This window comes from Miniopterus schreibersii (genome assembly GCF_964146895.1).
Source record: "Miniopterus schreibersii genome assembly, chromosome: 13".
Taxonomy (NCBI): domain Eukaryota; kingdom Metazoa; phylum Chordata; class Mammalia; order Chiroptera; family Miniopteridae; genus Miniopterus; species Miniopterus schreibersii.
In genome coordinates, this window is record NC_138113.1 from 41219932 (window position 1) to 41236129 (window position 16198).

General features: G+C 46.0%; 1 protein-coding gene across 1 annotated transcript; it reads left to right on the forward strand.

Moving 5' to 3' along the window:
- The first annotated feature begins 656 nt into the window (after window positions 1–656).
- On the forward strand, window positions 657–15461 carry CCT7 (chaperonin containing TCP1 subunit 7). The gene is made up of 12 exons (XM_081157318.1): window positions 657–823; window positions 5845–5998; window positions 6633–6739; window positions 7915–8040; window positions 8742–8794; window positions 9133–9304; window positions 11125–11289; window positions 12094–12282; window positions 12944–13041; window positions 13414–13546; window positions 14014–14220; window positions 15074–15461. The coding sequence occupies exons 1-12, from the start codon at window positions 818–820 to the stop codon at window positions 15293–15295; spliced, it is 1632 nt and encodes a 543-aa protein (XP_081013444.1). The 5' UTR covers window positions 657–817; the 3' UTR covers window positions 15296–15461.
- Window positions 15462–16198: the final 737 nt, after the last annotated feature.

Sequence of the window (16198 nt, forward strand, 5' to 3'; positions counted from 1 at the left end):
CGGGATTCTCCCTGTGGCCGCCTCGCACGGCAATGATTTGCCTTCTTCCAGCTTCCATTTCCTTCTTCCCAACCTCTCCTAGGAAAGGTATTCCTCTAGCGCCCAGGTCATCTCCGGCGACCCTCGTTCACCTCGTTCCCTGCCCAGTCCACCAGTGCTAGCGCGGTCCCAGTGGTAGGCGTTGGGGACGCGGCTAGATGCTGCCAGCCCTCAAGGAAGCTCTGGCCAGTGCAGCGCCAGAAAGCGGGCACTGGGGCCAGGTGTCCGCCACACCTTCTCCACCACTTACTGTGCAACTGTGACCATGGCCACCTTTCCTAAGCTCTCAGATTCAGTTTCATCTGTAAAATGTACGTTAGCGGTACCAGTACAACAGGGTTGTGAGAATTCAATGAGATAACTCATGTTAAGAGCTTATTTAGCATAAGCTTGCCCTGCAGAGTTCAATAAATGTTTGCATGTATTTCATTCCTTGGTCTGCCGTCCGGGGAATGGAGAGGGGGTGGAATTAAGGAAAGCAGGTGTCGCGGGCTAAACAAGGATCCTTCACGCTCAGAAAAAAAATTTGGCGAATATTCCATAACCGAAGCTTCTCGCCAGATAGCCCTCCGAGGCTCCGCCTCTGGCCCTTCTAGCCACAACGACTCTATGGTTGCGAACCATAGAGTAACGGAAGTGGCCCGTCCCCTTCCTCTCCCGGTCCAACGCTGGTCGAATCTTCTGGGGACTTCTCTGGCGCGGGGAATTGTGGGGTAGCTGGGCGGCCCGGACGCGGAGCTTAGAAGAGGAGTAGCGGGCCGCGGAATAGTCTTCCAAAATGATGGTGAGTGTCGTCTCGCGCATCCATCGCCATCCGCCGTCCTCTGCTGCCATCTGGCCGGGGGCTGGCGCCGCCTGGCCTGAACCCCTCCCCTAGGGCTGTCCTTTGCCTACTGATTGTGTCTTCGCCCGGATCCCCTGTCTGCGGGCGACCCCGGCCCGCCGTGGCCTGGCTGGGCCCAGGCACGGAGCAGGGTCCCTTGGCGAGGGTTATGTGGGACTTGAGGGGAGGCTGTGGTCGGGCTGGCTGGGGGCCACAAGTCCCAGGGTGCTCCGGGGCAGCGGACCCGCGTCGGGAACCCGGTTTTTGGAGCCCCCCAAAATCATGACCCATGTTGAAGTACTGTGGATTAAGTGTGCATAAGCAATCGGTTGCCAGACTTGGAAGATCTTGGCTCCCATGGGAAATGCGAATGTAAAGAAATGTGCTTCCTAGAATGGGTAGAGCGCAAGGTCTCAACTAGGGTTTCGTAGTACCCCACCCGCCTGTTGTTGCATAAATGGCAACAGACCTCTCTGTTCATGCTTTAATCCATTCATTATTCACTCGTTCATTCATTAAGCAAACACCTGTTTACTGCCTAGTGAATTACCATGCCCCGCTGGTTGTTGGGGTGCAAACTCCTCAGCCAGGGAAATGGGCAGGGCAGGTGGCGATACTGCATCAGAGGTGAGAAGACCGGGGCTCTGATGCCAACCCCGTCTGCCCCTCTGGATTTGACATTAGACCAGACTTTTCTAGTTGGCCACCTGACTCTGGGTCTCATTTTCTTAAATGAGGGGAGTTGGTGAATCCTGGAGGCTCCCTGTATACAGCCCACCCCGTTTTCACACATGGCATCCCTTTCCTCCATCTCAGCTGCAGGTATACCTTTCACGGGTCCTAATCCTCGGTGGTATCTCTTGAATTGCTGTTGAACAAGACCGGCCAGCTTTTAAGGCGGTGGTGGTTTTGGTTTTTTGTGTGGATTTTCTTTGTTTTGCTTTTTTAAATTTTATTTTTCAGTTACAGTTTACATTCAGTATTATTTTGTGTTAGTTTAAGGTGTACAGCATAGGGGTTAAACAGTCATACTTTACAAAGTGTTCCATTTCCATTACCCGCCTAGCACTAAGGAGATGTTTGAGCCAGAACCATGACTGAGACACTGCTTTCTGTGCACTTGGCAGCTCGCTCATTCATTTTGGCCTATCAGTCCGAATCAGTTCTCTGTTTTGTTTTTTTCCTGCTTCCTGCAGTTTCTCCCTGTCTTGTTAGATGTCAAACTGACACCTAGGAGGTGTTCATTCTGCTACCAAATGCCCTATTAATCCATCTTGTACCCAAGATAGAAGGAAGCTAGCATTAATCTGTATGCCCTCTCCCCTTTATACCTCCAGTACTGCCCTTTTTCAGTCCATCTTCAGCATTACCTATTCCTGAAGTCATCCTCATCTGTGTTGAGGCAGCATAACAGGACACTTGAGAGTAAGGGCTCTGGAGCCATGCTGAATGCCTAGGTTTGTAACTCGGGTGCCGATTACTAGGTGTGTGACTTTGAGTGCTTTAAATTTCTGGTCCCCAGTCTGTTAGAGGGGATTAAATTAGCATATAAAGTGTCCAGTATGTAGTAAGAACTCAGCAAATGTTAGCTATTCTGCTAAGTGGTTGCTTGCTTCCTTTCCTCTCTGTAATCCATCTTCCTGCCAAGGCAACCATGAGAGTTTTGGTTGGCATTCACAGAACTGGGGATCAAAACCAAGGTTCTGTCTGGTGATAAAACCCTTCGCCAAGGGGCTCCAGATCACCACACTTGGATTTTTCCTGAACTGATCCCTGCTCTCTTTCCCTGCTGTATTGGCTGTTTATGTGAATATGAAACTTCTGTCACCAAAAATCCTCCTTGCTGTCATCAAATTAGTCCTTGATATTCTAGAAGCCTTCTGTGATTGGAAGATTGGTAAAAGGGCCCCTGAATCTTAGCCCTGTGACTTTGGTACATCTTGTATAGAATGTATGTACTTGCCTTTGGTGTTGAGCACTGTAAATGTAGGGATATAAATAACTTGTGGTTTGCAGAATGTCATGCTTAATAATGCCGAGTAAAATTTTTTAAGGAGGATAAACAGGAAGATCATTAAGCTGAAATTCCCAAGCCTTCCATGATACCCTTGGCAAATTACTGGATTTTATAATCGTTTCTCTACTTGAGTAAAAATGAGTGAGATTAAAAAGTAACTTGGGGACAGCCCTGGCTGGGTGGCTCAGTTGATTGGAGCATCATCCCATACATCAAAAGACTGCGGATTAGATTCCCAGTCAGGGCAAGTACGGGAGGCACCCGATCAGTGTTTCTCTTTCACATCGATGTTTCTCTCTCTCTCTCTCCCCTGAATTAAAACAAATATTATTTTAAAATAATAACTTGGAGACAGAAGCTGTGCTTTCCCCAACAGTGCCTGCCCCTGGGGAACTGATAGAGGAGGACCCACCCTGCTTAACCTGGCTTGGCTCAATCTAGCTCTGCTTCCTTTTCCTCCCCATAGGATCTCTACCCAGCCTGCCATTTCTCTAGGACTTACAAAGCATAGGGAACTTGGGGACAATATGGTCAGCTACTTCCTAGCTCTTCTTGCTTTGTACTTAAGAATTCTCAGTGAATGCAATGTCACCATACTGCAAATACTTTTCCAAAAATAAGTCAAGAAGCCAGTATATCTCACTTCATCGCTTATATTAAGCACTTTTGAGTACATATATTTAACAGTTGAATTTTCAGCACCAAACGCTGCTGAATATTGCTTCATATGTTGCCAAATCTAGGCACTCTACAAATTGAGATTATTATAGTCTTTACCTTGGGGAAGCCCATACTTTAAGAAAGAATGGCAGTATAAAAGCCATGTGCAAGAGGAAGCAAAGAGAGTTATGGTCTTCCCTGTTCAGGATGCTCCTGTTAGCTGCTGTTGAGAAAACCTCCTGGAAGAACTGGAGCTGTGAAGAGTTGCTGGCCTGACGTTAAGAAAGTAGTGTCATTAGAAGTGGCAGGTGGCTCTTATAGATGGAGTACAATTTGGAGGTGGAGGTGAGAAAAGGTCCATGAAAGTATTGAACAAGTTAGCCTGATGGAGGGATAGAGAATCTGTTAAAGGCAATAGGAAGGGATTTGAGACTCAGGTTGGTTTTTTATTTAAAGTTAAGACTTCATCTGAGGCAGAGGTAGGCCAGAGAAGACTTGAGACTGCCATGAGGAATGATTTAGCGGGGATTGAGAGAAGGTGGGCCTTTTAGGAGACACGTCTTTCCTTACAGGAGGTGCAAGGGCCCAAAAGAATGCTGAGAATATAGAGATGCCATTTCTTGCAGTGAGACTTGGGACACTGCCATGAAAAGGAATTTTCCCTCCAGCCCGTGCCTGGTCCCAGATTTAGGGGGTTATCTAATAAGCATTATTTTTTTAAAAAACAAAACAGGAGTAATGGATGATAAGCTTATTAGAAAAAGGTTCAAACAAAACAGCAAATATACAGCTTAAAGTGTCAAAACGCTCTTTACTGACACTAACTCGGTAGAGTTTGTTGGGCATCTTTCCAGCCCCTTTTTATGCATTTACACTTTATATCTTACCTCTTCTTAACTATTTCCTAGTGACTTTTTTTTTTAATGTAAATCAAACTATGCCAGTGCTCTGCTGTGGGAGTAAAATTTAAACTTAACACAGTCTACAAGTGAGTATGTGGCCTGTTTCCTCCTGCCTCGTCAGCCTTGTTCCAGTCTTCTGCCTATTCACTACCCTCCAGCTGCACTTCCCAAAGGAATTGAACTTTTTAAGGAATTGTCCAATTACTATGATGACGTCACCCTCATGGGTCACTAGACTTTGTAGTATGTGAATCTGACTCCTTATTGTTAGGGTGAGCCAGCCCTGTGCTATCCTGTGCCTTCCCTGCTCAGGCACTTAATGTAGCCCTAGGGGTGGATATAGGCAGTGGTTTTCAAACTTTATATTGCACTCCATAGTAAGAAATAAGTTTTAAATCATAGCCTAATAGTACAGTTATAACAAAAAGTTTTGAAACAGCATTTACCCTTAATATATTGTTTCATCCAAACACTTAGTCACAGTCACTGGGAAGAGTGGGTCTGGTTCATGAGCTCATCTCTGCAGGCACAAGCTTGGATGCAGGGACAAAGAACTCTAGTTTGCTTAGCTGAGGGATTACTGTCTGTGCTAATAAGCAAAGGTATTTAAGCAAGCCCTTTAAAATAAACAAGCATCCCTGTCTTCCAGAGTTTCTAAAGCAGATCTGCAAATTAAACCTCTAGGGATAGTGACTTTTTTGGAGACCACTGCAAAATTGAAAGAGAAAAACTTCTTTGGGGTATCTGATTGGAGATGAGTCAAAGGAAGCTTTATGAGAAATGGAAACATTGCTGTGTGAATTAGATTTGTTGTCATTTTGTGAGGCTGAACAAAGGTGGCTGTTAATGCTTCTCTGCCTGACTATTTCCCTATACTCCAGCTAAACATCATTGGTAAAGCTGCCTGCCTGGGCATCCCCAGGACAACACCTGAAGCCATTGACACCTCAGGTTTTGCATCAGTGCCCTGTCTACTTCTCTAGGATTAAGCTGTAATGCAGATAAGTGGATGTTTTGCTGGAGGGTGAACGCTGAGCATGGCCTGCTGCTTCCTCCTGTGCCTTGACCTAATTCTTCAAAACAAAATGGGGTCAGAAGTTAAAAAGGCTATGCTCATTGAGCTGGGCACTAGAGAACACATTTCTTTTTGATTTGTCCTTTTAAACAAAATCAGTGTTTCTCAGACCATTTTCTAGCACACCTCCCAGGTATACTGTGGTCTTGGCAATGTCTCTGGAGGTGGAGGCTGTTGAAGGAGTGGATGTGGTGGCAGTGGGGGGATGTGATTTAAAAAGATATTTATGTTATGGGGCAGATGGGAGCAGTTTTCCTTGTCCGTCTCTCTTTGAGCCTCATTGTAATAGATGATTTTTAAAAGCAGTCCATTGCTCTTTCTTTTCTAGCCCACACCAGTTATCCTGTTGAAAGAGGGGACCGATAGCTCCCAAGGCATCCCCCAGCTTGTAAGTAACATCAGTGCCTGCCAGGTGATTGCTGAGGCTGTAAGAACCACCCTGGGCCCCCGCGGCATGGACAAGCTCCTTGTGGATGGCCGAGGTAAGTCTATGGGGTTCCTCAGGCCAGTGTGCAGGATGAGTCTTCTGGGGAGTGTTGGGCATCAGAGTTTGGCATCAGAAAACTCACTGCTTCAAATCTCTGAGGGATTGCTCACTGTGAAGTGGCTCCATTTTGTGTATGGTCCTAAATGCTGACCCCTGTAGGAATATATGGAAGAAGCTGGGCTCAGGAGACTTGCTTTATAGAGAGATAAAACCTAGAAACATAAAATAGAACCACCTGCCATTGCCTGTGGTCACTCCCATTGTATCATGTCGCCAAGACAAAGAGCAAGTTCCCTTTTATGTTTTAGTGTATTGACATGTGAGATACTAGGATATTAACTATGTTAAGAATACCTAAATGATTATTCATTGTCATTTAAAAAATATTTCCCACATCTAGTTGAAGTGTGCTAAATGCTGCTCAAAGAAAAGTAGGAGCTTATAGTCTTCGGAAGCTTGTGATTTCATGTGGTCCTTTGTGCACAGAACTCTCTATATGAAGATCAGTTTATTCCCACCATGAGGCCCTCTGCCCTATCCCAGTAAAGGGTGCATGGGCTCCAAGTCCAACTAGAAGACAGAATTTAAGAAAGGGCCTTTAAATTTTTACTTTGTGTGTTCCTTTTAAGGAAAAGCCACAATTTCTAATGATGGGGCCACGATTCTGAAACTCCTTGACGTTGTCCATCCTGCAGCAAAGACTTTAGTGGACATTGCCAAATCCCAAGATGCTGAGGTAAGAAAATCAAGCAGGTGTGTTTAAATGGAGGTTGAAACACATGCCTGCTTGCTCCTTCACTCTCTCTAAAAGTTATTCATTTTATATAGAAAGTTATAATTTCAAAAGTGATACATACTTGTAAAAATATTTAGGAGGAGTTAATCTTTTAAAATTCGTACCGTTCCACTGCTTGCAGCTGAGATCTTAGGACTGTGTGCTGTCATTCATATGAGTTGCTAGGTAAATAATTTAACCTAACGAGATGGGGCTGGAAACTCCAAAGTTTCTGGTTTCCCTTTTTTTAAATGGTAATAAAATACACATAGCAAAATTCACTATTTTAACAAAAAACATTTCTAATACTGGAGTCTTGATAATAAATGTTGAGAGAGGCAGGTTTGTATTTTAGAACATTACAGGTATGTCCTGAAGTTATGTGAAAAGGTTTATTAGGACCCAGTAGTCTAGAAACAGGATGGCTTTTCTAAAAGTGAGAACAGTCTGGATTTGACCTGTTAATGTCTTCAGCAAGTGAATAATATCTTCTGGCCAGGAATTTGGCAGCTTAAACCCTTTGCTACAGTAACCCTTTTTCCCCCTTGAAAATTCTTTACATCACACAATGGAGTAAGTTGCAAAAGATTAGCAAAGTAGTGACCTGCTTATTCCAAATAGTGTTTAACATATAAGGGCTTTGGCTGGTTCTGGGAGGATTGTTTTAGTGGGATTTGGCTGGAAAATATCTTTTTTGTGCACTCCTGTAGTACTTTGTACTCCTTAAAGAATATTTATCTCATGCCTCTTGCTACCATGGTTGATTATGACATGTAAGCATTGTTATTACATGCATGACTGGTACTGCCTTCCTCATTATAATGCCTTGTATGTAATAAATAAGTTCTCAGATAATTTGCATATATGATTTCATATCCCAAGGAAATATAACTGTCCGAATCAGTCCTCTTTGGGGAATGGGCCTGGCTAGGGAATTAATTTGTAGCTCAGGACCATTTGATGGGAGCCTGAGTACCATCACCTTCTGTTTGTTGCAAACACCTATGCTTCCATATTAAAGCTCCACACTCATTTAAACAGTGCCCAGTTTAAATGGGTAGATTGCCTGAAAATGGAGTTTTGAGGCTTTATCCCTGAACATGAGAAAATCTGAATTTCTTGTCATTCTGTTCCAGGTCGGTGATGGCACCACCTCAGTGACCTTGCTGGCTGCAGAGTTTCTGAAGCAGGTGAAACCCTATGTGGAGGAAGGGTTGCACCCACAGATCATCATCCGAGCTTTCCGCACTGCCACCCAGTTGGTAAGGGAGTACTGGCTAACTTGGCCTCGTGCCTGGGCACCTTCATATGTCTCTTAGGATAATACCTGTACTGGGATGTAGAGAAGACTGGAAGAGTTCCTTGGACATTTTCTGAATTCTCCCTAGGGATCTCAGTTCTACCATTCAGTAGCTGTTCGATTAGATATTTGATGGACTGTGATGTAGATATATCTTAGGCTCTTGGGAAGTGAAAGCTATTTTTGTTTTTGTCAAGTACTTTATGACACATCTTGAGATGTGGCTTTTATTGACCCTTGACCCTCATTCTGAGACCAGGACTTAAGTCCTTCTGGGCCTTATTTCCTCCCTTTACTGTCTCTGTTTCAGGGTGGTGACATTAAATTGAGATATATGAGAAGTGAAATGTACGTATATCATATTATATGACACCTAATCACTCATTTGTTTTAGTGTGTTACCTGCATATCCAGAGCTAAATCCTGGATGTATCCTTATGATTCTTCAGAACTACACCTATTCCATATTTCAGACTATGGGAGTTTTCTAAACTATAGGGATTTACATTTTCTTAGAAATGTAAGACTTAGAAATGTTGTTTCAGCTGTAGAGTAGAAATGCTTAAGATTTGGGAATAAACAGATTAGGGACTAGCAGAGGGGTTGGGGTCCACTTCTCCAGTTTGTAGCATGAGAGACTCACTGAGCTTCTGTTCTTGGCAGGCAGTTAACAAGATCAAAGAGATCGCTGTGACTGTGAAGAAGGAAGATAAAGAGTAAGTTTGTGGTGGGCTTGACTTTCTGTGGCCAAATTGGATGCAAAAGCATGTTGTAATCCTTATATGGGCCTGGGGCTATTTGGCTCTTGCTAGACCCTTGGCTGTGCTTCATCCCACGCTGCTGAAAAGAGGCTGGTAGACTAGTTTAAAAGCTGTCACACGTGGTCTTTGACTACAATCACCATCTGTCACTGATAATACGCCCTAAAGATACAGAAGAAAGACTTGGTGAGGGCTGATTTTAGTGGCTAGCATGGAAACCACCTCCACATTGCAGTAGAATCATGCCAGAGCGGCTTTCAAGGCCTGATGCAAGTCCCACCCTTACGTCCCAGGGAGCAGAGGAAGCTGCTAGAGAAGTGTGCCGTGACCGCTCTGAGCTCCAAGCTGATCTCCCAGCAGAAAGCCTTCTTCGCTAAGATGGTGGTGGATGCGGTGATGATGCTTGATGATTTGCTGCAGCTTAAAATGATTGGAATCAAGAAGGTGCAAGGTGGAGCCCTAGAGGTAAGCCTGCTGTGGTCTCCCTGAAGACTTTTGCTTTCACATTGACCCTTCAGACAGCTTGGTATAGGAGGAGAGCACACAGTACAGGGAATTTTCCACTTAATGTTTTTATACATACATGTATTTTTATTGATTTCAGAGAGAGGAAGGAAAAGGGGGGGAGAGAGAGATAGAAACATCAATGATGAGAAAGTCATTCATCGGCTGCCTCCTGCACGCCGCCTACTGGGGATCGAGCCCACAACCCGGGCATGTGCCGTGACCTGAATCAAACTACAATCTCCTGGATCAACCATTGAGCCATGCTGGCCAGGCACCCATAGCATATTCTGAATTCCTTGACGTAGTTGGCATCACCACCCTTTACTCAATCACTCAAACCAGAAATCCAGGTTCATCCTGAAAACTTTTACATCTCCCCACAACCCATCAATCATTGTCTCATTTTTACCTACCAATTTACTTCTTACTTCTTTAATCTGTCCTTTACTTATTCCCAAGACTGTTTTCCTGGCAGTGTCCATCCTTTCTCTAGTCTTATATCCCCTAAATCCATTCTACTTTCTATTGCAGGGTGATATTCCCCAATTTACTACCCTGTGTGTAAAGCCTTTTGAGGCTCTGCATTGTCTACAGGATAAGAGCCAGGCCTTAGCAGAGCCTGTAAGATTCTCCTAAACTGGTCCCTGATACTTTATATTCTAGCAGCTGCAAATCCCTTTTCATTCCCTGATTCCACCACCCTGCCTCCACCTCTTGGCAACACCTTTTTCTTCCTTTTTTCCATCTGATGAATTTCTGCTCAGTCATCTTGATTCATCTCAGGCCTCACCCCTTTAGGAGGCTGTGGATATGAATGATGCAGGAGTTTGTTCACTGATAGGCTACATTATTGTAGGTCAGGATTGTAAATTAGCACTGGCAGAGGACATTCAGGTCATTGAACTGGATGTGGGAAATGACTTGGTCATTAAGTAAGAAAGAGATCTGAGATGTAGTTTTCTTTTATTTTATTATTATTGTTTAAAATAATACAGATGTCCCTTTTTCTCCCCAATGACCTGTTCCACCCCGTTCCTTCCCCCTCCCCAGTGCCTCTCCCCACCATTGTCCATGTCCTTGGGTTGTGTATATATGCACGAGATCTGAGATGTAAATCAAAGTTTCCTTATAGTGCTAAAGTCAGTCCCAAGTGCAACATGCTTCTTTTTATGCCCTGCTATTAAATCTAACCCATAGGAAGCTCTGTTGTGAAGCAAGAAGTAGAAGTTTTGAGGGATCGAGATGTGGGAAGCCACAGTGACAGCCTGGGAACTGTGCAGGAAATTTCTGACCCTTATGATCTTTTGGCCTCATCTCCTGGGCAGAGGTGCATGCGTGCAATGCAGGGAGGGAGGGGTATGTGTAGGTGTGTGCAGTATGAGAAGGCTTGGGGGTTGGTAGTTGGGATTGAAGGGGAAGGCCTTGGACAGCCCGGGCCTCATAAATGCCTGGCTCCTTTCCTGGCATGGTAGGTAAGTGCTTTAAGCATTACCCCTTGGCAGCTGCTTTGGAGGCCAGTCTTAGAAGACAGCCTGAACAGGCCTTTACCGTGCTTAGTCTGCAAGCTGAATGATTTTCCTTATACTGAAGGGATAACCAAAATATGTTTTGTATTTTTCCTGGCTTTTATGATAATGGAAAGGTTTTGCTAACAACAGTAAAGACATGATTAACTCTTTCAGATTCACAAGAATGGGCATGCATAGCCCAGCACACCACCGGTTTGATTTCATTGCATTCCAGTACTGAACTGTTGAACTGTTTGTTTTTCTGAACAGGAATCCCAGCTGGTAGCTGGTGTTGCATTCAAGAAGACTTTCTCTTATGCTGGGTTTGAAATGCAACCCAAAAAATACCAGAATCCAAAGATCGCCCTTTTAAATGTTGAGCTCGAACTGAAAGCTGAGAAAGATAACGCTGAAATCAGAGTCCACACGGTTGAGGTAGGCCCCACAAGCTGGCAGCGGTGTTGAAATGGGCAGCGTTCTGGGCCAAAGCCTGGGGCCTTGTGGTTGTCTTGGACCCAGCTCTGTTTTTCAAGCTTCTTTGGGTCTCTTTATTCTCCTGTCACCCTAAATATTGATGTCTAAATACTGGGCCAACTTCTTTTCTCACTGTCTACTCTCTGAGTGACCTGGACTGGAAGAGATTTGGATAAGACAGACCTGCTGAAGTATCTTCTGGCCCCAGAGAAGGGGCTGGTGTGGGTCTTTTAGCTACATAGCAAGCCTAGAATTTTGATTCTTTTGGGTGGGGCAGATGTGGGCTCCTTGCCTTTTAGACTACATCCCATTCTGCAGGGACAGATGTGTGCCCATCATTGGTATAAGCAAGGCTATCTCTGAAGTAGCAGTGTCACCCAGCTATAAGCAGGTACTTTGGGGAAATGTGTCCCTGACACAGAATGGTCTTTGGGGAAAGGGGTCTTGTCCTTGGGAACTCCATGGGTAAGTGCCTCAGAGGCAGTTAGAACTAATCCAGACTAAACTGTTTCTCACACCTTGGCAATGTCAGCTCTATAGTAGCTTCTAGTCCTGGGGTTACTTTCTGCTTTTGTGTTTGAAACCTTTAGGTGATTCTTAAGTTATCTTACAGAGTCCTTGTTTACTTGGACTAGAGAGAGGCTATTCTGTTTACCCCTGTTAATTCCCAAATAAATTGGCATACTTTTATCGTGGGAGATGTGTGTTAGTCCACTATATGCTAACTCCATTCCAAAGCCTTCTCATCCTCCTGGGTCTCTTCAGGATTATCAGGCAATTGTTGATGCTGAATGGAACATTCTCTATGACAAGTTAGAGAAGATCCATCGTTCCGGAGCCAAAGTCATCTTGTCCAAACTCCCCATTGGGGATGTGGCCACCCAGTACTTTGCCGACAGGGACATGTTCTGTGCTGGCCGAGTGCCAGAGGAGGATCTGAAGAGGACGATGATGGTAACTCAGTTTTCACAGGCTGCTGTGTGGCCTCCGTGGCCTGGGGCGGAGGCAGTTATTTACCTCTGGCAGGCAGGAGTGCACTGTCAGGTTGACGTGTGAATCCAGGCCTGTCTTAACTCTTTCTGTCTGGAAGCACTTCATTGCCAGTGTGTGTGCACTCAGATAAAAAAGTTAGTCTAACCAAAACAAGTCAGGAAGTCTGATTGGTGAGGGAACCCAGCAGTAATGCTGTGATTAGCCGATTAGCTGAATACACTCAAGTATTGATGCTTTCAGCCAGGTTTCCTTTCTTCCTCAGTGTCTCACCAAAGACACCTTAAGTCTAAAGCACTGATCCTGACTTCATTTGCTGGGCCCAAAGCACCCTCATTTAGGGGAGGGCTGTTGGGTGGTGAGCCAAAGGATCTCCATCTTTTAACTAGGCCTGTTTGCCCTTAGTTCTAGGCCTGTTTGCCCTTAGTTCTATTTTGTTTTCTTTCAGAGAGGGTAAGGGTCATCTGGAGGTCAAGGGTAAGAGCGGGTTATCCAGTGCAGAGGGCTCTGGGGCACTGTGGCAGAGTCTAGCACAGGAATTGGCTTTGAGACTAGGTGATGGGAAGCTTGCTGGCCTGGCGTGAGCGTTCACTGCTGGATGATCTTGCCTTCTTGTGCTCCTTAGGCCTGTGGAGGCTCCATCCAGACCAGTGTGAATGCTCTGTCAGCAGATGTGCTAGGCCACTGCCACATCTTTGAAGAAGCCCAGATTGGAGGCGAGAGGTAAGCCGTAGGCCTGGGCTGCATCTTGGTGGAGTTCCTGAGACTTGTCTGGATCTGGCCTCCTGCCATCTTTGGGGTGTACAGCATGCGCTACTCCTTTTTGAGGTCTTACCTTTTGGGGCATAAAGAGCTCAGATACAGTGTTTTAGGAGGGAGGATCACATTGGGTCTTAAGTTTGACTCTACAATCTCTTATGTCCCAGTGGTACAGCCCTCGACCTTCCCAAGAAGATGTCGTTAAGGGTGGGATTGGGGAACCTTAGTGAGAATCAGAAGAGCAGCTGCGAGTGCTGGGAGGGTTTGGGGGGGGTCAGAACATAGCAGGCTGGCAGCAGACAGGAACTCATAAGTATGATTTTACCCTGGGTGTAGGTACAATTTCTTCACTGGCTGCCCCAAGGCTAAGACTTGCACCATCCTCCTCCGTGGTGGCGCTGAGCAGTTTATGGAGGAGACAGAGCGGTCCCTGCACGATGCCATCATGATTGTCAGGAGGGCCATCAAGGTACTGGCCTGGTGGCTTCCTGTCTGCACAGCCCATTCTTCCTCGCAAGCTAATGGATTTGTATGGTGATTCCTTCCCTGGGTGGCATTTAGGCTCTGATTTGGCTTACAAATCATTGAGGAACAGCCTCAGTCTCTTGAAATAGGGCATGCTGCCTTACAAGCTAAGACTTGTCCTTGTGAGCAAACTGTGGGGCTGAGGTAGTAAGCCATCCCAGGGATTGTGCCAGTGTCTTCAAGCCACAGGTGACCTTGAAGATGGTCAGAAGTCATAAATTTCACTGGGTTGAAGTTGGGATGTGCTGGACAAGGGCCATGTGTAGGTTTTCTGGGGCTTAGGATGGGGGGAAATAATGAGGAACCACTCTCTGGGATAGGGTACCTACTGGCTGAATAGCCCAACTTTTCTGTGGCTGGAGCTCAGACCAGGAGACCACTTGTATTGAGAGATGGGTCTGGTCTCTACAGAATGATTCAGTGGTCGCTGGTGGTGGAGCCATTGAGATGGAGCTCTCTAAGTACCTGCGGGATTACTCAAGGACCATTCCTGGAAAACAGCAGCTGCTGATTGGGGCATATGCCAAGGCCTTGGAAATCATCCCACGCCAGCTGTGTGACAACGCTGGCTTTGATGCCACAAACATCCTCAACAAGCTGCGGGCTCGGCATGCCCAGGTGGGTGCTTCCTCTCCTTGGTTCCAGGGATTTGGGTGGATGGGGCTAGATTCTGAGTGTGTGCTCTGATCACTCAAATTCTTATGTGCTCAGCCCAGGTCACAGTGCTGGAACTAAACTCAGTACCAGCTAACTGCCTTCTCTGAGGGCAGAGGCAAAGCCACGGTGCCAGGACCGGAGGTCCCAGGGTTTCTTTAGCGCTTTTACCAAAAGTGTGATCACTTCTCACAGTGCAATGAGAGGAACCAGAGGAATCCTGTGCCCTCTGCCTGGAAGCCCACACTAGTGAAGCACTCAGAGCCCTGCTGACACTCAGCCCGGCCATGGCTTTGCCACCTCCAAGTTGTTACTTCTCTGACGACGTCATTTCTTCATTTGTTGTTTAGCAAATATTTGTTTAAGTGCTGGGCACTCTGATAGCAGCAGTACTCAGTGAGGGACCTTGCTTCTGGCTTGTGTTGGAAACTTTACACTTTACCTCTGTGTCTCAGTTCCTCATCTAATGGGGACTGATGAGAACTGAGACAATACAGTGAGATAAGGGACTGAAAAGAGTTTCTCTTGAGAACCATGGTTTGATATATGCAGTCCTCAGGTGACCTGGGAGAGGGCCAGAGCTCCTGTATGCTCGGCATAACCAAGGTTTTAAGGGGTGGTCGGCAGGGGCGCAGGGGTGGGAAGAGGTGGACTTCTAGGTCCCTGTCTTGGTGCCATAGGCCGATGTCATTTTCGTCAGGGAAGTGCCAGCAAGTTCAGAGTCAGGGTCCCTAATTTTCCGAGTCTTAGAGGGAGGGTATGCAAGAAGAAATTTGAAAGCAGTTCCATATTACCTCCCTTCTTCCTGATCTTTCAGGGGGGCATGTGGTATGGGGTAGACATCAACAACGAGGACATTGCTGACAACTTTGAGGCCTTCGTGTGGGAGCCAGCGATGGTGCGGATCAATGCCCTGACTGCAGCTTCTGAGGCTGCGTGCCTTATCGTGTCTGTAGATGAAACCATCAAGAACCCTCGCTCGACAGTGGATGCACCGCCAGCTGCTGGCCGGGGCCGAGGTCGTGGCCGCCTCCATTGAGAGGCACCCCACCCCTCACCCAGTGGCCGGCAGGCTGGCTACAGGGCGCAGTTCCTCTCCCTGTCTTATCTTGGTTAACTAGTGAACCAAGGAAGGGGTAGTGATTGGCTCACACTGTTCTAACTGGGGGTTATTTAAATAAACTTCAAATTCACTTTGCAAATTATTTGGGGACAGGAGTTTTACTCATAAATGTGTTGACTGCAGCTCAGGATTTTAGCTCTGTATGTACTCACTCAAAAGGTAGAAAATTATCTTCCCTCTTTGTGGGCTATCTTCATAGCTTCTGGTCCTCAAGGCAGTGTGTGTGTGTCACACTGCCTGCAGGGAGTGTCATCTGAGTGGCCTGTGTCCCGAAGTTTCACTTTGGTATCTTTCTTAGTCCCAGAAGTGGCCGGGAGATGTGGAGTCGCTTCCTTTTCTTCTGAATTTATCTTTAGCCCTGGCCTGGCCAGGCACTGCTCCCAAGGTTTCTCTGGGTTTGAGAAAGTGTGTTACATGACCTTGTCTGCCCTTCCTACCTCCATATTCTTCTGGTTCAGTCTTTTGGTCCCTCTTACTCAAGATCCTGAGGTTGAGGACTCTTGGAGGAATGTCTTAGAGAGGTCATATCTTCATTAAACTATAGTGACTTCTTAGCAGTCCACTGAGGAGGTGGCTCTGACCAGGGCAAGTTTGGATTGGCCAGCACAGATGTATTGGAAAGCAGTGTCTAACTGCCTCTTGTTTGTACCAGTCCTGAGAGCTGGCCTGCAGCTAGCTGTAACTGATCATTGTTGAAGCTAGAGGTAAGTAATTAAGTCATATTGAGCCACTGAAGCTTTTGCTGCTTGATACTGGGAAGTTTTTAAAAAAGAAAATTTCTGAGTCCAACCACTCTTGGTTAGATGGACTCGAGGGTGG